At 44.4% G+C, this 24982-nt stretch overlaps 1 protein-coding gene across 1 annotated transcript in view; it reads right to left on the bottom strand.

Annotated features, from left to right (window-relative positions):
* The window catches only part of c21h12orf56 (chromosome 21 C12orf56 homolog), a 78854-nt gene that overhangs the window by 10843 nt on the left and 43029 nt on the right, over positions 1-24982 (bottom strand). The window contains exons 9-11 of the mRNA XM_041216330.1: positions 19903-20029; positions 18231-18305; positions 3418-3495 (exon numbers count right to left, since the gene is read on the bottom strand). Coding sequence (XP_041072264.1) covers positions 3418-3495; positions 18231-18305; positions 19903-20029 — 280 coding nt within the window. The remainder of the gene's footprint in view (positions 1-3417; positions 3496-18230; positions 18306-19902; positions 20030-24982) is intronic.

Consider the following 24982-nt stretch of genomic DNA (forward strand, 5'->3'; position numbering starts at 1 on the left):
GATTCTTGAGTGAGCTCAAGTTTAAGGAGGGCACGTAGAACGTGGGAGATCAGCCAGGAGAGTAATGGAACACTTGAAAATGTTTGGGGACTGAAAAAATTCCCTCATACATGACACTCTATCTGCATGGCATTTGAAACCTACGATCATTACCATATGGTTAATGGGACTCACGTGTACTTTGTCAGGTCATCACTAGGGCCAAGGAGACAAGATAGGTGTTGGTAGAAGGGGATAGACCTGAATTCCTCTCAGCATTTCCCTTACTCTCCCGCCACTACTTTGGCAAAGGCTGGACAGGAACTCCAATTAGCCCCGAGGAAGGTAATGTCCTCAGAAACAATCTTCCCAATTCGCTGCACTCTGTACCAATTAGGACAAACTCCTTGTCCCAGCAGAAATGTGCTGGTGTTGATCTGCTGCAGGATCATTTATTTTCTTAGCCTGTACATGAAACACACTCGAAAGAATTATTTGACACTCATGCCATTAGGAGTGAGTGATAGAGATAATTCTTCTTTTTTGGTTTACATTGATTTTTAGGCCTGTCAAGGGATAATTTCCAGGCTCTTTAATCAGGGTACTCCCTACAGTGCAGTGCAAATGACACAGGAAATTAAAGGGCAGGGAAGAGAGAAGAGACAAAACCAAAGATGAAAAACATAAAAGCAGAGTAGGAAATGAAAAGTAGGAAATGAGGAGAGAGAAAAAGAAGCAAATCAGAGAGCAAGTCCGACAGAAATGAAGAACAATTTACATTTCAATAGATTCTTTCTAGAACAGGAAGCAGTGGGTTGTTAATGGCATGTCAATGATATTGTTAATTAAATAATGCCCTTCACCTGGTTATCTTTAGTACTTAGAGCACTTATAAAGAGAGATTTCTTCCTGCCCCTCTTCCGTGGCTACATTCGCAGCCAGGTGTCCTTAGAGAGGAGACGTGGTGTCCACTTGGCATGATTGAGGATTCCTGTGACCAGTGGGCACCATGGAGGTTGGAGGGCTTTATCAACCCCAAAAACCACAATTTGTTTTGTTTCAATAAAGTTTCCTTCAAGATTTTTGTCCTTTGTTACTTTGCCCCTGTAGGTAGCTATCACCTTAATTTAATTTGTGAATTTGCTGATTTGTTAATTTGATCTTACTCAAAAGGGTAAGAAGAGAAACTTGCGGCTGAATCTTCCGGTCGGCGTAGCTAAACAAGTTAAGAACGTTGTCTGTCCAACCTGAAGGTTGTCGGGGGGGCAGGCGAAGAGCACGAGTGGCCTTCGCCTTTCTCAGGAAATAAATAAATACATTTTCCAAACTTCACAAACATGTCCCAGCTCATGGGACACTTGTCACGTGAGGGGACGTGTTTAAATAAATTTTTATTTCATTTATTTAAATGTTTTACCATCTATTCAATCTCCCTGAGGCAGCTCCGAGCCTCCGAGAGATTGTTGCACTCTTTCGCGCGCATGGGTGGAAGAGCGCAGATCCTGACGCTCCTTCCTCCCCCTGCCCACACAGGAAGCACCTTATTTGGCCCGCCTGCGTAAAATGGCGGCATGCAGCCGATCGCGGGTGGCGATCGACTCCACGCCCGCTCCCGCCCGCCATAGGAAGAATTCTCCCCCAGACTGCTTCCTCACTCCACAAAATGACATTCCGATTTAATTTGGTAAAGGTTCCTTTAATTCTTTTCCTTAGTTACAGTGCCCCTTAGGGGCTATCATTCAGTTTATTAAAAATCAGTTATTTGGTTAATTTATCAACTCAAAAGAGCATAGAAAGAGATTTCTATGACCAGTGGGCACCACAGGGGCTGGAGTGCATTATCAGCCCCCAAAACAACATTCTCATTATGTAAAATTTCATTTTAGTTACAGTGCCCTTTAAAGTGCTGTCAATTGGTTTAATTGGCTCTTCTTCATTGGTTAATTAGCTTATCTTCTCACCGGTACTCAAAAGAGTATGAAGATAGACTGCTGGCACACTGGGCTGGTAAGGAGGAAGCAGACATATGTCACACTGCATTCTGTGAATAAACCTATTCTTAGGAAAGGCATTAGTGTCTAGTTTAATACTTCAGCAATTGGCTTGGGGCTGACAATAATAAGGGAGAGGAAATGGGAGGGATTGTGGAAGTGGGTGTGGGGCAAGAAAATAGGAGCAGGATGAGGCTATTCGGCATCTTGAGCCTGTTCCACCTTTCAGTGCGCTGATGGCTGGTTTGCTATCCAAATTCACAGACCCTCCTGTGCCCCATGGATAACAAAAATCTATCAACCTCAAATTTGAAAATTATAACCAATCTTGCATCGATTATCATCAGTGGAAGAGAGTTCCAAACTTCTAACCCCGTTTGTGTAGAAGTCTTTCTTAATTACATTTCTGAAAGGTTTGGCTCTAATTTTTAGACCATGTCCTCTTCCCAACCTATACTTAGTAACCTGCATATGTGGTTTCCCTCTGTACCCTATCAGTTTCCCTTAATATTTTGAAAACATCGATCAAATCATCCCTCAATCTTTTAAGTTCCAGGCAATATAACCCTAGCTCTCCTCATAATTTAACTCTCAGAGTCCAGCTATCAATCTGGTAAATCTATGATTCACTTCCTTCAAGACCAACATGTCCTTACTGAGAAAAGAAAAGCTCTGAAGAAGAGTCACACGGACTCTAAACGTCAACTGTTTCTCTCTCCACAGATGCTGTTAGACCTGCTGAGCTTTTCCCAGTATTTTCTGTTTTTGTTTCAGATTTCCAGCATCCGCAGTATTTTGCTCAGGTTTGGTGCCCAGAACAGCTCACAGGTCTCCAGGTGTGGTCTAACTTGGGCTTTGTATGTCTCAAGCATGACTTCTATCCCTTTGTATTCTAGTCCTCTAGATATAAGGGCCAGCACTCCATTAGCCTTCTTGACATTTGAACCTCCATTGTTTTTAGGAGGGAGAGTGTGGGGAAGAACGTGTATGAGGGGCTTAGGAGGGTATGGGGAGTGTATGAGTGTGCGTGTTGGAGAGTATGAGATGGAAGATGTTGGAGTACAGCACAGCAGTAAAGTAGAGAAGCTTTAGGAAATAAAGATAGTTTACTTATATCAAAATATCTCTATTATTATGTCTTACTATGATGAAAACACAATTTCTCTCAAAAAATGACAGCCTCAGGAGAAGATGCCCTGATTTAAATTCCCAAGTTTTATTATTTTGCGCATTACACAGATATAATTTATAGGAGAAGCTTCCATAAATCAGACATGTTGCAGCCCCTATAAGCTCCCTTAGTGATTCACTAAGCTCAGCATTTTATTTGAATCATACCTGCTTAGAACGTCCATTGCGAATATAGTGTTGGTCGCTAATTTGACCCATGCCACCCTGGAGAGGTTAGTGTCGCTGAAGGTTATGGTAAACAGCCAGCAATGCTTACCATGGAAGGAAGTTTTTGTAGAGCAACCATCAGCCATCCAACTGTCATCAAGTTCCCTGAGGACGATCCCCAGTTTCCCTGCAAGAGTTATTACAAAGTTAAGAGAATGGAGTTTATCCTGTTCCTAAAAGCATTATTTTTGAGAATGAGAATGAGAAACAAAAGTTATGATCTTTCCCATTTTCTCTCCACCTTCTCCTGAAGGGCGTTGATTCCTGTTCAGATTTAGATCCACGGGTGATCCTCCAGTATCTGGTCCAAATGATTACTTCTGTGTCTGATCTGTACCAGCGCAAGTTATGGGACAGCATACAAGAGGGAACCTTACCTGTTTTCCCATTGCCAGCCCAAGGCCAACTGTGGTGCCAGCTGTTGCCACGCTAGATAGCTCACTCAAACCAAGACAAAAGATCAACCTGGAATCTAGCCATCAGTGGGGCTTAAAAGTTTTGCAGAATTGTAAAAGACAAAAGGAGGCCATTCGGCCCACTGAGTCCGTGTTGGCTCTTTGGAAGACAATCCATTTAGTGCCACTGCCCCTCCCTTTTCCCATATTCCTGCAATTTTTTTCACCATCAAGGATTTATCCTACTTTCATTTTGAAAGCTTCTGCTAAATCTGTTTCCACTGCCCTATCAGGCGATGCATTCCAAATCCTAACCCTTGTTTAGTAAAAATAGTTTTTTGCTCGTGTCACCTCCCATTCTTTTGTCTTAAATCAGTGTCCTCTGCTCGGCGACCATTCAGCTAGCAATCAAGCAACTCATTCACTAGTTGTCTTAAAGACAGCCAACAATTATTGGAATTAAAGGTCTCACGGCCACTTGTGTAGAGAAGTCAATTTATACAAACAAAAATCAGTTTATCCCCATAATCTGATCTACAAAATATACCTTTACACTCATCCTGAGAAGGCATGAAGGATAAAAACCTTAAAAAGTTGTTTCTCTTCCATATTCTTTTGTTTAAATTCTGTTTTTAAAAGCGAACAAAGGCTAACTCAATCTCCCGGAGTGTGACACCCCTTGCATTGTATGAACGTTCCAGCCAAGCCAACACAAAGGACTAGCAGATGAGACGCCTGCACCAACCAGCTCTGGGCAAAGGCAAATTTACTGTGACCCTCTCATCTCCAAGGTTGTGCTAATGGTTCCACAGTTATCTGCTCGAAATACAATGGGAGTCATTACAAGGGTCCTGAAAGTGCATTGTTAGCTGAATGGCTCAACCTGCAACCTGCCCTGTCACATGAATGAGACTTGAGCTGGTGAATTGCTTTAATTGTACAACTTCTGGATTCTGTCTTTCAGTTGTGGTTTAACCTCAGATGTGAAAACTGGTCTCCAGGCTAACAGCCAGCCTCTGACATCTGTCTCTCTCAAAGTTGGATCTCCAGAAAGAATAAAAAACAAAAACAGAATTACCTGGAAAAACTCAGCAGGTCTGGCAGCATCGGCGGAGAAGAAAAGAGTTGACGTTTCGAGTCCTCATGACCCTTCGACAGAACTTGAGTTTGAGTCCAAGAAAGAGTTGAAATATAAGCTGGTTTAAGGTGTGTGTGTGGGGGGCAGAGAGAGAGAGCGAGAGAGAGAAGTAGAGTGGGGTGTGGTTGTAGGGACAAACAAGCAGTGATAGAAGCAGATCATCAAAAGATGTCAACGACAATAGTACAATAGAACACATAGGTGTTAAAGTTAAAGTTGGTGATATTATCTAAACGAATGTGCTAATTAAGAATGGATGGTAGGGCACTCAAACTTGCCCTACCATCCATTCTTAATTAGCACATTCGTTTAGATAATATCACCAACTTTAACTTTAACACCTATGTGTTCTATTGTACTATTGTCGTTGACATCTTTTGATGATCTGCTTCTATCACTGCTTGTTTGTCCCTACAACAACACCCCCCCCACCTCTCTCTCTCTCTATCTCTCCGCCCCCCACACACACACCTTAAACCGGCTTATATTTCAACTCTTTCTTGGACTCGAACTCAAGTTCTGTTGAAGGGTCATGAGGACTCGAAACGTCAACTCTTTTCTTCTCCGCCGATGCTGCCAGACCTGCTGAGTTTTTCCAGGTAATTCTGTTTTTGTTTTGGATTTCCAGCATCCGCAGTTTTTTTGTTTTTATCTCCAGAAAGAATCCTGTATTGCGTCTACAGAATGAACTAATTCCCAGAACACGAGAATACTTTGCTGCATCTTCAACTGCCTCAATCAAGTTCCAAGGACAAAGACCAGGAATTCTGCCAGACAAAACCATCTGAAAGAACCATCATTGGATATTGGCTTACCGGACTCTATTCACACGAATTAATGCCAATACCTTTTTGTCTTTTTTAAATAAGTAACTCACAATTTGTAACTCCTTTCCCTTTCTTTCTCTGCTTTTCTACCTCGTATTATCGTGAGTGTGAATGTATGTCACGATCCACTCCCTGGGTTTTGAACGTGTTAATAAATCCTAGTTTTGTTTCACCTTAAAAATTGGCTGTGGGGTTATTGTTAACACTGGACCTCAAACTGGGGTTTTGTTAACACACCATGGCCCAGTTCAACAAAGGAAAAGATACGGAGGGAAACAAATTAAATTGGAAATTAAAACTAAATCACGGTCAGGGGCAGAAGAAGGGAACAGGAATAATAATTCAATCCCGCTGGCCCTCGGTGTCCATAATGGAATTGGAAGCTGGTGTCCGGGATTGGTGATTTGAATGAGCCAAAATTTGCCCAAAGTGCACAAAACTCTGACCAGAGTCCAGATTTGAAAACGAGCCTAAATCGGACACTGAAAGAAACCAATCGGAAGCCAAAGAGGAAAAATTCAGTGGCTGAAATGACCTGCGAGAGAAATACACATCCCGCAGCAAATCCTTTTAATCTCACATTAGGGCAACATGGTAAATTATACTACAAAGGCAGGAATGGAAAAGGAAGTACTAACTAATGAAGCTTTAGCCTCCCTAAATCAGGGAGGATTGATTTTTGTAGCCCAGGAAAACACAGGTAAATGCTCCTCCTGAGGCCAAAAAACCCTGAGGTACTCCAGATACTTTTGGAGAATTTAGACCTCCATCCCCTATCCAGAATGGATAGAAGAATCAGAACCAAAAATGGATTGGAGACCTGCATTCAAGATAATTACCCGAGCCACAGAACTGCTGTTAGAGCTGGAAAAGAGGAGACCAGGAAAGAGCACGAGAGAGAGAGAGAATGGGCTCACCAGCAAGAGAGGCTGGAGATTAAATTAAAAGCTCAAAGAAGCAGAGGGGATTCCAAAAGGACATGGATAGGTGACAGAGGGAATTAGCTATATCATGGGGAAATGACTTGGTGAAGTCTCAAGCACTGCGCCCCGAGGAGGCAGAACATTCCAGAAAGGCTGGGCAACCCCCAACGATTTCAGCAAAACCCTGCAGTGTGGCAGAAGGCTGAGAAAAAAATCAGGGGCCGAAAAAGGTGCAGAGGCCCATGCAGGGTTGGTGGGGGGGCGGAGGGGGGGATGCGCAAAAGAGCCCATCAGGAATAATAAGGTGGCTCAAAGAAAGCTACCTGGATTTAAAAAGGCGGAGATTGGGCCTGTGAAACTCAAAGGGGTCGGGAAAACGTGTTTCTAAAGAGACGAAGGGAGCGAGCCAGAGACCGAATTGGCCAACGTCTCCTTTGCTAATTTAAACAGGGACCAGGGCCACTCCCAGACAGCAAAACTGACCGTGAGGGGAGCTGCCTCACACAGTCAAAGAGCCACATGGCAGAGCAGTAAAAGCTAGCTAGCCCCACGTGAGTTAGGGTGTCCCAGAGGAAAGGGGGCCTAATAGGGGCTGGCCCACCCCTACAGTAAACACATTAATTGGGGGGTGGGGGGGGGGGGTGATTACCCCGAGGGGAAGCCCATACTGGCCACCACCCAAAAGACAGAGCAAGTGTTGCAGTTAACTTCCAGGCATCCAAAATGGGTGGGCAGGACTGAGCTGAGGAGCCAGGGGAAAATAAAAAGGCTGGGATGGGAGTAGCAAAGGTTGGAGGAGATGCAGCCAAAGCGGAGCTAGCGGAACCCCTCTCCCCAGGGATAAATAGGGACACGAAGTCCCCAGACCGGCCAGCAAATTTAAAAAGGAGGGAGCCCGTATCGCTGCTGGGTGAGCAGGAGGTCTGGCTGTCTGAAACCTTCTTTTCAATTTTAGAAGAGGGATGTCAGGTAAGTCCCCGGATAGATTCTCAGCTGGTGAGGACTTGCCCAGATTTAAAAAAAAAAGATCCTGTACCTGGGCGAGCCTGTCTGAATTTGGAGGCAGACGTAGGAGGTTCCCAAGCACGTTCCGAGCTGGTGAAGAACTGCCCCACCCAGTTGAAGAGCTGCAAGGCACAGCAGGCGAAGCTAGCCCAACCCCTGCGAGTGAGGATATCCCCAGAGGTACAGGACAGAACAGGGATGCAAAAAGGTCCCAAACCAGACAGAACGATTTATAAAAAGAGTGTTCCCCTGTGGGATGAGCAGGAGGTCTGGCCAGCCCACACCATCTTTCCAACCCTAAGAGGGAGAACAGGGAGGGTCCCAAGTACACATGCAGATGGTGAGGGGGCTGCCTCACCTGGTTGATGGGCTGCAGGGCTGTGCAGCAGGAGCTAGACGGCCACCGGAGGGCGATAGTGTCCCAAACAAAATGGGACAGGTTGGGAACCAATCCCTTCCCAAGGTAACAGGTCAGGGAAAGGCAGTAACCCTGAAACTCCACCACCCTTGGGACTGCCTCAAGGGGAGTTCAAGTGCAGTTAGGGCCAAATTGAACCCAGAGCCCAGTCAACTGGTGAGTATCTATCAGAGGATGGACACATCCGAGGGTGGCCAGGAGAGGTCAGGTGAGGAGGAGGGACAGGAGGCTTCCCCAGTTGAACCCCTTGCTGTCAGGCTGTCAGACCCCAGAATCTCAATTACCCAATCAGCAACCCTCACCCAAGAGCAGTGGAGCGGGGGCGCAGATGGATGTGGTTATGCTGCTTGGGAAATTTAAAGGAATTCACAGGGATAAGCTGGAGGGTACCCCACCAGCAGTCCATGGTGTGGATGTGGGAGAGCCCCCACCAATACATCAAAAGCCCTACCAGCTGAGCCCCAATCAGCCAGCCCAGGTCCAACAGGAAACCCAGCACATGCTGGACCCCAATCTAGCTGAGCTCCAGAGCAGCTGAAGCTCCCCCGATACCCTGAAGTTGGATCTTACAGCCTTTTAACCGACTAAATATATTCCTCACGTAGGGATTACACATGGGACAGGGAGTCAGCCAGAGAATACGGCCAGGAACTGACATTTCCCCCTGCTAGCTGTGTATGTGTTGTTTTTTTTCAGTAGTGAATCAGATAGTGAACGTATACCTCTTTATTTTTTCTCTCTTCTCCTTTAAAGTGTTTTTTAAAAAATGAAATAAAATGAATTTCTTCTCCCTAGGGTAGAGGCGTGTCATGTCGCGAAGGCATGAAAGAAAAATATCTTAAAAATGAGGTTCTCTTCCATATTCTCTTGTTTAACTTCTGTTTTTAAAAACGGACAAAGGCTCACTCCACCCCCTCCCGGAGTGTGACGCCTCTTGCACTGAATGAACATTCCAGCCATGCCAACACAAAGGACTAGCTGATGAGGGGCAGAATTTTACAGCCCTGTTTCGGCAGGGACAGGGCCGTTAAACGCGGTGAGACATTCTAAACCTCGTTGACTTCGGCGGGAACGTAAAATCCCCCTGTCGTAAAATATTGCCCGAGATGTCGGCACCAACCAGCTCTGGGCAAGGCAAAGCTACTTGTGACTCCTCATCTCCAACGTTGTGCTAATGGCTCCTGAGTTATCGGCTCAAAATGCAACGGATTTTAACAAGGGTCCCGAAAGTGCCTGGTTAGCTGAATGGTGCAACCCGAGACCACCCTGTCACATGACCGAGACTTGAGCTGTTTGAATCGCTTTAATTATACAGCCTTTGGATCCTGTTGTGGTTTAACCTCAGAAGAGAAAACCGGACTCCAGGGTAGCAGCCAGCTTCTGACTTCCGTCTCTCTCAAAGTCGGATCTCCAGAAAGAATCCTGTTTTTCGCCTACAGAGTGAACTAAGAATACTTTGCTGCATCTTTAACTGCCTCAACCAAGTTCCTAGGATAAAGACCGGGAATACTGCCAGACAAAACCAACTGAAAGAACCATCATTGGACATTGACTTACTGGACTCTACTTAATTAATGCCAATGCCCTTTTCATTTTTTTTTTAAGTAACTTCTTCAGCTTTCTTTCTCTGCCTTTCTATCTTGTATGGCCATGAGTGTGACAAAATGACATGATCCATCCCTCCAGATTTTGAATGTGTTAATAAATCCTGGTTTTGTTTCACTTTAAAGAGTTTGCTGTGGGGTTATTGTTAACACTGGGCCTCATTAACTGGGGTTTGGGAAACACACCACGGCCCATTTCAAAAAGGGAAAGGAAACTAAGGGAAACAAATTAAATCAAAACTTAAAACTAATCACCGTCACGGGCGGAGGAGGGGAACAGTAATAATAATTCAATCCACCTCGCCCTTGTGGCCCTGACACTGTGAAGATTATTCTGCCAGGGCCACTCAGCTCCTAACAGCCTTGGTTCAAACATGGACAAAAGAGCTGAACTCCCGAGGTAAGGTGAGAGCAACTGTCCTTGCCATCAAGGCCACATTTGACCGAGTGTGGCATCAAGGAGTCCTAGCAAAACTGGAGTCAGTGGAAATCAGGGGGAAAACTCTTCACTGGTTGGAGTCATGCCTAGCCAAAGGGACATGGTTGTGGTTGTTGGAGGTCAATCATCTCCGTTCCACGACATCACTGCAGGAGTTCCTCAAGATAGTGTCCTCGGCCCAACCATCTTCAGCTGCTTCATCAATGACCTTCTTTCCATCATAAGGCCAGAGTGGGGATGTTCACTGATGGTTGCACAATGTTCAGCACCATTCACGACTCCTCAGATACTGAAGCAGTCCATGTCCAAATGCATCAAGACAATATCCAGGCTTGGGCTGATAAGTAGCAAGTATCATTCGCACCACACAAGTGTCAGGCAATGACCATCTTCAACAAGAGAGAATCTAATCATCGTCCCTTGACATTCAATGGCATTACCATAGCTATCAACATCCTGGGGGGTTACCATTGACCAGAAACTGAACTGGACTAGCCATATAAATACTGTGGCTACAAGAGCAGGTCAGAGGCTGGGAATCCTGCGTCAAGTAACTCACCTGTTGACTTCCCAAAGCTTGTCCACTATCTACAAGGCACAAGTCAGGAGTGTGATGGAATACTCCCCACTTACCTGGATGAGTGCAGCTCCAGCAACACTCAGGAAGCTGGACATCATCCAGGACAAAGCAGCCTGCTTGATTAACACTCCATCCACAAACATGCACTCCCTCCATCACCGACACACAGTAGCAGCAGTGTGCACCATCTACAAGATGCAATGCAGGAACTCGCCAAGGCTCCTTAGACAGCACTTTCCAAACCCACGACCACTATCATCTAGAAGGACAAGAGCAGCAGATAGATGGGAAAACCACCTCCTGGAAGTTCCTCTCCAAGTCACTCAGCATCCTGACTTGGAAATATATCACCATTCCTTCACTGTCACTGGGTCAAAGTCCTGGAACTCCCTCCCTAACAGCACCGTGGGTGTACCTACACCACATGGACTGCAGTGGTTCAAGAAGGCAGCTCACCACCGCCTTCTCAAGGGGCAATTCGGGATGGGCAATAAATGCTGGCCCAGCCAGCGACACCCATATTCCTGATGAATAAAAAAGCATCAAGACTAAAACTTTCCAGCATTTCCCTGTAGATCTTAAAAAATTGTTCTTTTTTCTTAGAAATACAACAATTTCATTTGATTGTGATACAATTAAGCCTTGCACTGTACATATTATAAACTTTACTGCATAGATTGAATAATAGGAATAAAGGAACATAGGAGCAGGAGTAGGCCATTCGGTCCTTTGAGCCTGCTCCACCATTCAATAAGATCATGGCTGATCTGGTTGTGATCTCAATGCCACTTTCCTGTCTGCACCCCTCCCCCACCCCCCCAATAACTCTTGCATAATCCTTAATCCCCCATTGATCTGTACTTTGCAGAATAGGGATCTATTTGTACCAATTCATCGAGAGTAAATCTGAATTAATTCTGTTTGAATGAATGACGTGTTAATGAGGGTTCGTTGGGCTGGAAAGGTCACATGTGGGGACTTGGGGCTGGATTTTCATTAGCCAGCGGGGTCGGGATCAGGTGTGAGCACAATTTAAATATCACGTTCCCAGAGGGATGGTTAGAGTGGCACCTCTGGGACCCACGGCAATTTTTCAAAGAGAGGGCGGGGTGGGGGGAGTGGGGGGGGGGCGGTGGGGGTGTAAATTGAGGAACCCGCTCGCCTCCAGTTAACGGCCTTTAAGCTCGAGGAGGTCGTTAAGGGGTGGGGAGGGCAATTTTCCATGCAGAATTTGGTGAACCCAAACACAGTCTGGTTTGGTGAACATTAGTGCACGGCTGTCAGGTTCAACGCGAGGAGAACTGAAAGTTCGTTTTTAAACAATGAAAGACACTGTGACATTTAAAAAAATTTACCCCTTCATTGGATGTGGTCATCACTGGCAAGGTGATTTGTTGCTTATCCCTAATTGCCCTTGAGAAATGAGTGGCTCGCTGGGCCATTTCAGAGGGCAGTTAAGAGTCAACCACATTGCTGTGGGTCTGGAGTCACATGTAGGCCACACCAGGTAAGGATGGCAGATTTCCTTCCCTAAAGGACATTAGCGAAGCAGATGGGTTTCTATGACAACGATAGTTCCATGGTCACCATTACTGAGACTAGCCTTACATTCCAGATTTATTAATTGAATTCTAAATTCCACCAGCTGCTGTAGTTCGATTTGAACCCACATGCCAGAACGTTAGCCTGGGCCTCTGGATTACTAATCAGGTGACATTAACACTATGCCACCATCCAATATGAAACTAGGTTCCTAAATCTTAAAAACTATGAAGGTATGAGGCTAAGATAGATTGGGAAACTTCATTAAAAGGCATGATGGTGGAGAGACAATGGATAATATTTAAGGAACGAATGTATACATTTATACATTCCTGTCTGGCGCAAAAACACAACAGGAAAAGCGGCCCAACCATGGCTAACAAAAGAAATTAAGGATAGTATTAGATCCAAAGAGGAGCCATATAAAGTTGCTAGTAAAAGTAACAAATCTGAGGATTGGCAGCAGTTTAGAATTCAGCAAAGGAGGACCAAGAGATTAAGAGGGGAAACAGAGTGTAAGAATAAATTTGCAAGGAACATAAAAGCACACTGTAAGAGTTTCTATAAGTATGCAAAAAGGAAAAGATTAGAAAGGCAAGTGTAGGTCTCTTACAGTCTGAAACGGGAGAATTTATAATAGAAAGCAAGGAAATGACAGAGCAATTAAACAACTACTTTAGTTCTGTCTTCATGGAGGAAGACAGAAATAATAGGGAACCAAGGAGGAATTGAAGGAAACTAATATTACTAAAATAATAGTGCTGGATAAATTAATGGGACTCAGAGCCGATAAATCCCCAGGGCCCAATAATCTACATCCTAGGGTGCTAAAGGAGGTGGCCACGGAAATAGTGGATGTGTTGGTTGTCATCTTCCAAAATTCTGTAGATTCTGGAACAGCTCCAGCAGGTTGGTGGGTGGCAAATGTAACCCCACTATGTAAAAAATGAGGGGGGAGAAAACAACGAATGATACTCCGGTGAGTGGCAGGCAGTTTCTAGTGGGGTCCCGCTGGGATCAGTGCTTGGGGCCCCAGCTATTCACAATATATATCAATGATTTGGATAAGGGAACCAAATGTAATATTTCCAAGTTGGCTGACAATTCAAAACCTGGTAGGAATGTGAACGATGAGGAGGGTGTTAAGAGGCTTCAAGGCGACTTAGACAGGTTGAGTGAGTGGGCAAATACATTGCAGATGCCGTATAACGTGGATAAGTGTGAAGTTATCCATTTCAATGGGAAAAACAGAATGGCAGAGTATTATTTAAATGGTGATAGATTGGAAAATATTGATGTACAACGGGACCCGAGTGTCCTTATACACCAATCACTGAAAGCAAGCAGTTAAGAAGGCAAATGATATGTCGGGCTTCACTTTGAGAGGACTCGAGTACAGGAGCAAGGATGTCTTACTGCAGCTGTACAGGGCCTTGGTGAGACCACACCTGGAGTATTATGTGCAGTTTTGGTCTCCTTATCTAAGAAAGGATATACTTGCCATAGACGGAGCGCAGTAAAGATTCACCAGACTGATTCCTGGAATGGAAGGATTGTTGTATGAGAAGAGATTGGGTTGACTAGGCCTGTGTTCACTGGAGTTAAGAATGAGAGATTTCATTGAAACATATAAAATTCTGACAGGGCTGGATAGACTGGATGCAGGGATGATATTTCCTCTGGCTGGGGAGGGGTCTAGAACAATGGGTCACAATCTCAGGATACAGGATACCATATAGGACTGAGATGAGGAGAAACGTCTTCACTCAGAAGGTGGTGAACCTATGGAATTCTCTACCACAGAAGGCTGTGTAGGCCAAGTTACTGAATATATTTAAGAAGGAAATGGATAAATTTCTGGGCTCTAACTATATCAAGGGATATGGGGAGAGTGTAGGAGTACGGTGTTGAGATAGAGGATCAGCCATGGTCATACTGAATGTTGGAGCAGGGTCAAAAGGCCGAACGACCTATCCCTGCTCCTATTTTCCATGTTTCCATGTCTCCCTTTAAAACATGGGGGATCTTGCACTGGATCCTGTGCAATCCCTTTTTTTGGGCCACATGGCCACTTTCCTTTTCATTAATTGCTGGTCCACACACATTCTACCTTTTGTCCTCGATATACCAGTAGCAGGCCCCATCATGGCTGCTATCTGCCTTTCCTGCTGGCACTCTGCAGGCAGCTCCCACCTCCTGGAGACGCTCAGGGCCACTAACTGAACACCGAGCTTGCCTCCTGCCCATTTCGGGCATTGCCATTTCAAAATAGCGTCACGTGAGCGATGCATTAATGACGCAGGGTCAGGACTTTGAATTTATTCAGGCTTCAGGTTCCTGACCCCACTTTGAAAACCTGGCCCACGGTGTGTTTTTTACTGCATTATGTTAATTTTTCATAGATCTGAACCCATAAACAAACTGATACCTGCATAAACCCAAGGCATACAGAAATACAGTACATGCCCATTAAGCACGATTCAATCATTAACTGAACTTTAAAAATTTAGTTGGGACCAACCTAAAACGAGATACTAATCCTAATTTACTCCTGAAACAGTCCAGCTGGTGGAGAGCAAATTAGAATCAGTGAAATTCAGCTATATCTAACACTTACAACTAAATATTCAGATTTGTATGCAGTGTCCCACCCTATTCTGACTTAATTAACTCATTAATCTGAACAGCAAGTTTGCTGTCCCTTTCAAGCATTTTTGCACTTTACCAAGATAAGCATGCACTGACAGATTTATAATTTGTGTGGCCTTTCTTCCAATGTGAAGTCTCTATAAGCAAGATACTTGCTTATAATTAATCTTCTTCCTCATCCTTAGACTAATCTGTGCTCTGCAATAATTTCTGACTAGAGCCAGGCCTCTTTTCTAGGTTTTTGCCAAAGTCTAGAACCACCTTTAATGATAAACCGTGACCACTGCTAGATATTCTTTACATTAATACGTTTCAATGCCATGTCGGAAAAGAAATAGGAGCAGGGGTAAGCTATTTGGCCCTTTGAGCCTACTCTGTTGTTCAGTAAGATCATACCTGAATCTTTCATTCCCTTAGTATCCAAAAATATTGATACTTGAATATGTTCATCAGCTGAGCACCCACAGCCCCCTCGGGTAGAGAATTCCAAAGATTCACAACCCTTTGAGTGAAGAAATTTCTTCACATCTCAATCCTAAATGGACGGTTGCTTACTCTGTGACAATGATCCCCAGTTCTGAATTCCACAGCCACTGGAAACAGCCTTCACACTGTCAAGCCCCTTAAGAATGTTGTCTGTTTCAATGAGATCACATTACATTTCCCATAGGATGGGGTTATAAAGGAGGGCCAAAATAGCTAGGGCCATTGCACCAAGGGAGGGAAAGTAGCCCACAGTAAAGGGCACTGATGCAGTTGTGGTGTTTGTTAGTGCAGCACCTTCCCCACTGAATGGAGTCCCCAGATCCAATGGCCACTCGGCCTGCCATTGGGAGGCCGTCGCCATTTTGTAGATGCTCTCCTTGCTCGGTGGGTACCCCATCCGCCAGCTGGAAGCTCCAGACAGTGTCGGTAGAGTCCCTTAAATTAAGACTGAGGGGCTCAATTGGCTACCTGCTGTGCCTGCTTGGGTAACCAGTCCTGCCATTGCCCTGCTTCCTGCAGAGTCCCATGGAGGTCGGAATGTCTTGAAGCCAGCCTGATGGGATTTCCCTCCTGCTTTTTGTACCCACCCACCCCCCCCCCCCCCACCCCACCGCCACCCAATCCAGACTGACCTCCACAGGCCATTGAAAATTCTGCCCATAGCGTCTGTTCCTTTCCCAATTGGTTGTGAGAAGGCAGGACACCATGATGATTGACATGTTGGGCAGCCAATGTCAGGTCGTGGGGAGGGGCAGGAGATCTGGGTTAGAGTAATGGCAAAATGATTAAACAAAAACAAAAATACATCCAATCTGCGGTGGCCACCCTAGCTGACACTGGAATAAAGAGGAGCAAGGACTCACAATCCACTGAGAAAGCTCAGATCAGGCCCTGGCACGTAACTTAAACATCATTAATAGTCTTTCCACCAACAGACACCCTCGCTCTGTTTCATTCAGACAGCTGGTTTGAACTAGACTGATCGAGCCAAAGCGCTGAAGACGGGAGCCTGAAGTTGAACTGCTGTGTGTAACATTCTTCAGCTTTAATAAAAGTTACTAGTTGTTCTTCATTGAATTACAATGAATCATACATAAGTTTGAAACAAAATCCTTCATCATGAAGCGGTTGGACGAGACAGTTATTACTTTGTGTCTTTAAGCCAATTTTAACAACAATGGACTATTATTTTCCTACAATTAAATCTGATTCTAATTCTTTTTAAATGTGACAGATCAAATATCTATCCAAATAAGGATAAAGACTATATGAGAGAGTACAGGGTCTATTACATTTCTCTTAGTGAGAGATATTATTGCCTAGGTTGCCATAGCAACTAATTTTAAGTATTCTGGCTTTCTGCCCTTACAACTTAAGCAGAGAAGCCAAGAAACAAGCTTTGGAATTAGTTTTCTTTCTGAATATTGAGGAGAATTGAAGTTAAAAGTACATTTGTGCAGGAATGTAAGAGACCAGAAATAAAAATCAACAGAAGCTGGAAAAAATATATCGTGTGTGTGTGTGTGTGTGTGTGTGTGTGTGTGTGTGTGTGTGTGTGTGTGTGTGTGTTTGTGCGCACTCGCATATATAAACATATTACGTGTGTGTATACATATAAAATAAAATAAATCTAAAATATGATATATACAATATAGACACACACACCCTGATCCATTTACATTCACATTTCAGAGATGGTTCCAATATTGTTGACAAGAAGCACAGGACATCTATTTAAAAGTGATTGGCAAAGGACCCAAAGGCGAAAAGCTTTTTAAAATTATAAACGCAGAGAATGGTTGGAATCTGGAGTGTCCTTCCTGATGGAGGCAGATTCAATCGTGGCTTTCAAAATGGAAAGGGATAAGCAGGTGAAGGGAAAAAAATTCACAGGGCTATGGGGAAAGGACAGGGAGAGGGGCTAGCCGAGTTGCTTTTGCAGAGAGCCGTCATGAACACAACGGGCTGAATGGGTCTCCTGTTCTAACCATTCCCTGATTCTAAGCGTCTTCCTCTGAATTGATGTGAAACTGACCAGGCAGCTTGGTATTTCAGTGCAATTTGCCTGCAGCGGGAAGGTACAATTAAAATGGTACACGCAAGAAAGATAAAGGAGCCAGCAACCTATGAGCCATCAAGCCCGCGACGCTGGGGGATAATTAAGGAACAGGGATGATATTCTCAGTCAAACAGCTGAAGGGTGTTTGCTGGGCCAGGTCTGGTGTTGATCAGTCCTTATTGCTACTAGGTATTAAAAAATTGTTGACTTTTAAGGGGCCAGGGTTGGAATAAATGGTAAGTTGTTTGTCTAAAAGTACAGAGAAGGGAATTTTTGTTAAGGCAAGTAAAGTGTCAACAAAAAACAAAGGGGTAACAGGCTAAGTGAGTAAATACACACACGTACACACAAACATTTATCTCGGCATAAAGGTGGGAGGCCCACAGAGCAATAAGGCAACACTACAGCTTGATAACATTACATTATAAATGAAGACACGGAATTTATAATCCAAATATAAAAATAAGTGCACATAACATGAAAATGGGACTCAATAAAGTCTGCGCACCCTAATACATTTATTGCCCTCACCTCATTGCCCAAACTCCCACTATCCAAGCTCTACACAACTGATCTGGTTTCCTCATGTGAAAAAATATGGTTGGTGCAGTGGGGTGCAGGGGAAAGGTGGGGTGGAATCAACCAGCACATGTTAAAAATAATGCAGTCATCGCTGGATAAAATCTACACAAATCTATTGCTGGCATAGTGCTAAAAGTGCAGGTATAAAGTAGAAGACGGAAACAGTGAATATCATGGAGACACACAGTTTTGATAGTCTGACACAATGCACTCACCTGGTGAGTTATGAGGAAAATTTCATACACGACAGCTGTCACTGCGTCACTGTACTCCAGCAGTAGCTTCTGTAGCTGCAAAAGGCCAAATGCACCATTAAGTAAGTCCCACTGCAAGCAGTCTCACAAGCCAATCTTAAATTGTCATTCCATCCAGGGGCTATGTCTCCTGTCTGCATGTATGCAATCACACGTTTTACTGCTCCCATCTTCAAGCCAAATTGAACTTGGGACTTACTAAATATGTTAAAATAATTGCCTTGCACATAATTAAAAAGCTGTGCTGATTAGGTTACAAGACACGTTTCTGGTAGGAATCATTTGCATGATCACAAACAAAACCTTCTGTGAACCAGCATAATCAGGCAGCAGAATATAATAATCCCTTTCTTTCCATTAAAATAAGTGTTCCTTGATGTATTTGAGAATGGTAACCTGGTGCAGTCTTATTATGCAGCTGAAAATGGATTTATCACAAAAAAAATAAGCATTTTTAATAATTGTGTTCAGTCCTACACCTGCGAGTAACCTGATTTTAAATCACTTAAAGTGGCTTAAAAGATACCTATACTGAACATTTTCCGACTTTCATCCACATATACTAGTGAGTTTGTTCGTAACTTGAATATTGCTGATATGAAGGAACTTCAGAACAGGCCAAAGAGTGCCTGTGGGCCTAAGAAAATGAGCTCAATGTGAAGAGCCTTCAAACCAGCACAACTGATGGAATCTCGTAATGATGGGGCCTGATATGGCTGAACTGCTCCTGAACCAGTGTACGTGATAAAGTAAACATGTATAGTTTGGGACGTAATTCACTGAAGTTTAAAATTCTCTGGTCTGTTACACTGGGTCGGCCAATTCCAGTGATATTACTGGCATAAAGGAAACTTGGATGCCAATGTATTTAACACACTTCAATAACAACAACAAATACTTGCATTTCTACTGCACCTTTAAAGTAATTAAACAATTCAAGGTGCTTCACAGGAGCACAATCAAACAAAATATGACACCGAGCCACATAAGGAGATACTAGTTCTGATGGGCAACAGCTTGGTCAAAGAGGTAGGCATTCTTCTGTCCTCCCACGGTGTCATGACCTTCACCAAGGGCTGGGCAAGGAGAGGTCCCCACTCCACCCCAGCCAGAACAGGGATTGAATCTCATGCTGTTGGCACCAGTCTGATCCACACTGGCCCTCCAGGCAATTGAGCCCAGACCCCAAGTTGCTGTGGCAACATACACTCTTAAATGCGTGGTGTGCTCTAGATAGTGATGGTTGGGGCTGACCAAGAATCCATCCCACTCTTACCACCTGACATTGGCAGATGTTGGGAGGATTTACAAGCTGATACCCAACCTGTTTGGTCATATTATCAATGCACCTCCCATGGTTCTGGAGTGGGACTTGAACCCAGAGCTTCTGGCTCAGAGGCAGGGACGGTACCCATTGCACCACAAGACCTCCTGAGGGATGTTTTAAGGAGCATTTCAAAAGAGGATAGAGGGAGTTGCAGAGGTTTAAAGATTGAATGCCAGAGCTTAGGTTTTAGGTGGCTGAAAGCGAGGCCAATGGTGGACCGATTAAAATTGGGGATGTACAAGGAGGCCAGAATTGGAGGTGCGCAGAGATCTCAGAGTTGTCGGGCTAGAAACTACAAAGGCTTACCTCGAGATCTTGAGAATTGGCCGAGATTTCATATGCAATTGGAACATTGATACCAACTGCATGTGATGATTTGAGAATCTCCAGTCCACTTAATAAGATCTTCAGTAAGTTCATGACGGACATACCTCTAGTAATGAAAACAAGAAGGCACTCATTTAAAAAATAGGCTTTTAGTAAATACCCATTTTCATGCAAGATGCTGGAAGCTTTCTTCAGGTCACATTTAATCTATCACCACCACCATCACCACCACCAAGAAAATATTGTCCAATTTGTCTTTCTCAGATTCAGATTGCCTGACATATTGCAAATCTCCCACCTACGAGGACGGCGGATGAATCAGTACCTCCAATGTGGAAGCACTGACTTTTGCTTTCCAGGCATTGGATGAACAAATGATGGGACCACAATCTACCAAGGTCCATATTGGCCAGGTTAGTATCTTTGGAATATACGCATACTATCTCAGGGCTTTAAAGATATTCATGATTGCATTAAGGATGTTCTGCTGCTCTTCCTCCTCCTTCAATATAATATCATGAAGAGGGGATTTTAAATAATTTTTTATTCTTTACTTCACAGAATGCTGACATATCCAGCGTTTATTGTCCATCCCTAATTGTATTTAAGGAGGTGTTGGTGAGCCACATTCTTGAACCACTGCAGTCCATGTAGTGTAGGTACATGAACAGTACTGTTAGGGAGGGAGATCTAGAATTTTGATGCAGTGATAATGAAGGAACGGCAACATAATTCCAAGTCAGAATGGTGTGCGACTTGGAGGGGAACTTACAGATGGTAGTTTTCCCATGTGCCTGCTAACCTTGTCCTCCTGAGTGGTAGAGGACATTGGTTTAGAAGGTGCTAGCTTGGCGAATTGCTGCAGTGCATCTTGTAGACGGTACACACTGCTGTCACTATGCGTCGGTGGTAGAGGGAATGAATGTTTGTAGATAGGGTGCCAATTAAGTGGGCTTTGTCCTGGAGTGTTGTTGGAGCTGCACTCATCCAGGCACATGGAGCGAACTCCATCACACTCCTGACTTGTAGATGGTGGACAAGCTTTGTGGAGTCAGGAGGGGAGTTATTCACCACAGCCTTTGACCTGCTCTTGTAGCCACAGTATTTGTATGGCTAGTCCAGTTCAGTTTCTGGTCAATGGTAACACCCAGGATGTTGATAGTGGGGGATTCAGTGATGGTCATGTCAAGGTTGGATTCTCTCTTGTTGGAGATGGTCATTGGCTGTCACTTGTGTGGCAGAAATGTAACTTGCCACTTCAGCCCAGGTCTGAATGTTGTCCAGGTCTTGCTGCATTTGGGCTTCAGCATCTGAGGAGTCGTGAATGGTGCTGAACATTGTGTAATCATTAGTGAATTTGGTCACTTCTGACCTTATGATGATGGGAAGGTCATTGATGAAGCAGCTGAAAATGATCCACAAAAAGCATTCACTCCTACCATCACGGACTCACAGTAGCAGCAGACTGTACCATCTACAAGATGCACTGCAGGAATTCACCAAAGCTCCTTAGACAGCACCTTCCAAACATATGACCACTACAATCTAGAAGGACAAGGGCTGATGATGTATGGAAACACCACCCCTGTAAGTTCCCCTCCAAGCCACACACCAAACTGACTTCAAAATATATTGCAGTTCCTGCAATGTCGCTCAGTCAATCCCGGAACTCCCTCCGTAACAACACTGTGGGTGTACCTACATGACATGGACTGCAGCAGTTCAAGAAAGCAGCTCACCACCATCTTCTCAAGGGCAACTAGGGATGGGCAATAAATGCTGGTCCAGCCAGCCACACCCACATCCTATGAATGAATAAAAAAAATAGATTGGGCCTAGGACACTACCCTGAGGAACTCCTGCAGACTGAGATGATTGACCTCCAACAACCACAACCACCTTCTTTTGTGCTAGGTATGACTCCAACCAGTGGAGAGTTTTCAACCTCATTTCCACTGACTCCAGTTTTGCTAGGGTTCCTTAGTACCACACTCAGTCAAATGCAGTCTTGAGAAGACAGATGTTTTTTTTTAAGTATTTTTGGAAATGTAGTGGTACTCTGTAAAGATGGCTGTGTCTCCCTCCATGAGTAATTAAACCGGGGGAAGGTTAGTAACGACAGCTTGTCAGTGAGAACTGAGGGATGAAAAGTAAAGGTGCTAGATGCATACATTTGTAATGCAAGGCTATGGTGAAGTTGGAATTGCAAGTAAATAAGTTGGGTTTTAAAATTTACATTAGGTAAGAATGTGACTTTTCAGCTACTAAATATCAAAATGAGTTTAAGGGCTTACAACTTACAAGGGTTTCGTAAGTAAACAAAGGAAGGTTATTAAATTTTATTTGACCCTAAAGTGGAGGCAATAAGAAAACATGAAAGAATTTTATATTTTGGAAAAGTTGAGTTCAAGTTCAAAGAGGTACTAAGGACAAGGGAGTCTAAGGGAAACAAGATATTTAAGGAAAACAAAAACAGAATTACCTGGAAAAACTCAGCAGGTCTGGCAGCATCGGCGGAGAAGAAAAGAGTTGACGTTTCGAGTCCTCATGACCCTTCAACTGAACTTCCTGTTCTACGGAAGGGTCATGAGGACTCGAAACGTCAACTCTTTTCTTCTCCGCCGATGCTGCTAGACCTGCTGAGTTTTTCCAGGTAATTCTGTTTGTGTTTTGGATTTCCAGCATCCGCAATTTTTTGTTTTTATCTCTATTATTATCTAAGATATTTAAGGAGGTGTTTAGTTGAATTGAGATGGCTGTAAGGAAGAGATGTCCTGAGTCTAGCTCTGTGCTGAGAAAAGTTGTGAATTTGAAGCAGCCATCCAGTTTCAAGCCAGAAAGGTCTTTGTTTTCAGAAAGCAGTCTGTCTCTGAACTTCCTTCAGAATTCCACAGCAGAGTGGAAGAGAGCAAGAAGTCATGTGATATATTTTATTAAAGTAACAGTAGTCTTTGTCTTGGGTAATATTACTGGATTTTTATGGTTAAAAATCTATAAGGGAGCTGTTGCCAAATAGATTACTTGTGTGTCCTGATCAAGTGTTTTTTTTTGTGGGGGAGTGTTTTGTAAGACTATTTCAACTGTGTAACTTTAATCTTGTGTGCTTAAGTTTTTTTTCTTCTTGTTAATAAATCTTTTAATTTTAAAATCCTAAGAGTGTTACTAGGATTCTATGCTTCAGAGGTCAATAGTTTTCCCCTCATTTTCAGAATACAAAAAAGAAGTTATGTTCAGTAAGACAAGTTTCCCTCTGGGATTTAGTTTACCCAGCAAGCAACATCGACTCTCACCTCACCTCTGAAGTTCAGCTCTTTTGTCCACCTTTGGACCAAGGCTGTAATGAGGTCAGGAGCTGAGTGGCCCTGGTGGAACCCAAACTGAATGTCAGTGAGCAGATTATAGCTGAGCAAGTGCCTCTTGATAGTACTGTCGATGATACCTTCCAACACTTTGCTAACTGATGGGGCGGTAATTGGCCAAGTTGAATTTGTCCAGTTCTTTGTGCACAGAACATATTTGCACAATTTTCCACATTGTTGGGTAGATGCCAGTGTTGTAGCTGTACTGGAAAAGCTTGGCTAGGGGCGTGACTAGTTCTGGAGCACAAGTCTTCAGTACTACTGCCAGGATGTTGTCAGGGCCCATAATTGTATCCAATGCCTTCAGCCATTCATGGGTATCATGAACTGATTTGGCTGAAGACTGGCATCTGTGATGCTGGGGATGTCAGGAGGAGGTCGAGATGCATCATTCGCTTGGCATTTCTGGCTGAAGATTGTAGCAAATGCTTCAGCCTTACCTTTTTCCCTGATGTGCTGGGCTCTCCCATCATTGAGGATGGCGATATTTGTGGAGCGTCCTCCTCCAGTTAGTTGTCTAATTGTCCACCAGCATTCACAACTGGATATGGCAGGACTGCAGAGCTTGGATCTGATCCGTTGGTTGTGAGATCACTTAGCTCTGTCTAGTGCATGCTACTTCCGCTGTTTGTCATGCAAGTCGTCCTGTGTTGTAGCTTCACCAGGTTGATACCTCATCTTTTTAGGTATGCCTGGTGCTGCTCCAGGCATGCCCTCCTGAACTCTTCATTGAACCAGGGCTGATCCCCTGGCTTGATGGTAATGGTAGAGGCGGGGGGATATGCCAGGCAATGAGGTTACAGATTGTGTTCGAGTACAATTCTCTTGCTACTGATGCCCCACAGTGCCCAGAGATGCCTAGTTTTGAGTTGCTAGATCTGTTTGAAATCTATCCCATTTAGCACAGTAGTTGTGCCACATTGCATGATGGAAGTTATCCTAAATGTGAAGACAGGACTTTGCTTCTGCAAGGACTATGCAGTGATCCCTCCTACAAATACTGTCATGGACAGATATATCAGCAATAGATTGATGAGGAGGTGGTCTAGTAGGATTTTCCCTCTTTTTGTTTCTCCTCATCACCTGCCGCAGACCCAGTCTAGCAGCTATGTCCATTAGGACTCAGCCAGCTTGGTCAATAGTAGTGCTACTGAGTCACTCTTGGTGATGGACATTGAAGTCTCCCACCCAGAGTACATTCTGTATCCTTTCCACCCTCAGTGCTTCTTCCCAAGCGGTATTCAACATGGAGGAGTACTGATTCATTAGCTGAGGGGTGGGGCAGTAGGTGGTAATGAGCAGGAGAATTCCTTGCCCATGTTTGACCTGATGCCATGAGACTTCATGGGTTCTGAAGTCAATGTTGAGGACTCCCAGGGCAACTCCACCCCCCCCCCCCCCCCGGCACCCCCACCCCCCCACCCCAACCCCAACCCACCCCCCCACCCCAACCCCACCCCCCCCCACCCCAACCCCCCAACACCCCCCCACCCACCCCGCCCCCCCAACCCCACGCCCCCAAACTAAATACCACTCTGCTGCCACCTCTGTTGGGACTGTCCTGATGGTGGGACAGGATATACCCAGGGATGATGGTGCCTGAGTCATTGTTTGTAAGGTGAGTATGACTATGTTATGCTGTTGCTTGACTGGTCTGTGAGACAGCCCTCTCAATTTTGGCACTAGCACCCAGATGTTCA

Source organism: Carcharodon carcharias, chromosome 21, assembly GCF_017639515.1.
Source record: "Carcharodon carcharias isolate sCarCar2 chromosome 21, sCarCar2.pri, whole genome shotgun sequence".
NCBI classification, from domain to species: Eukaryota; Metazoa; Chordata; class Chondrichthyes; order Lamniformes; family Lamnidae; genus Carcharodon; species Carcharodon carcharias.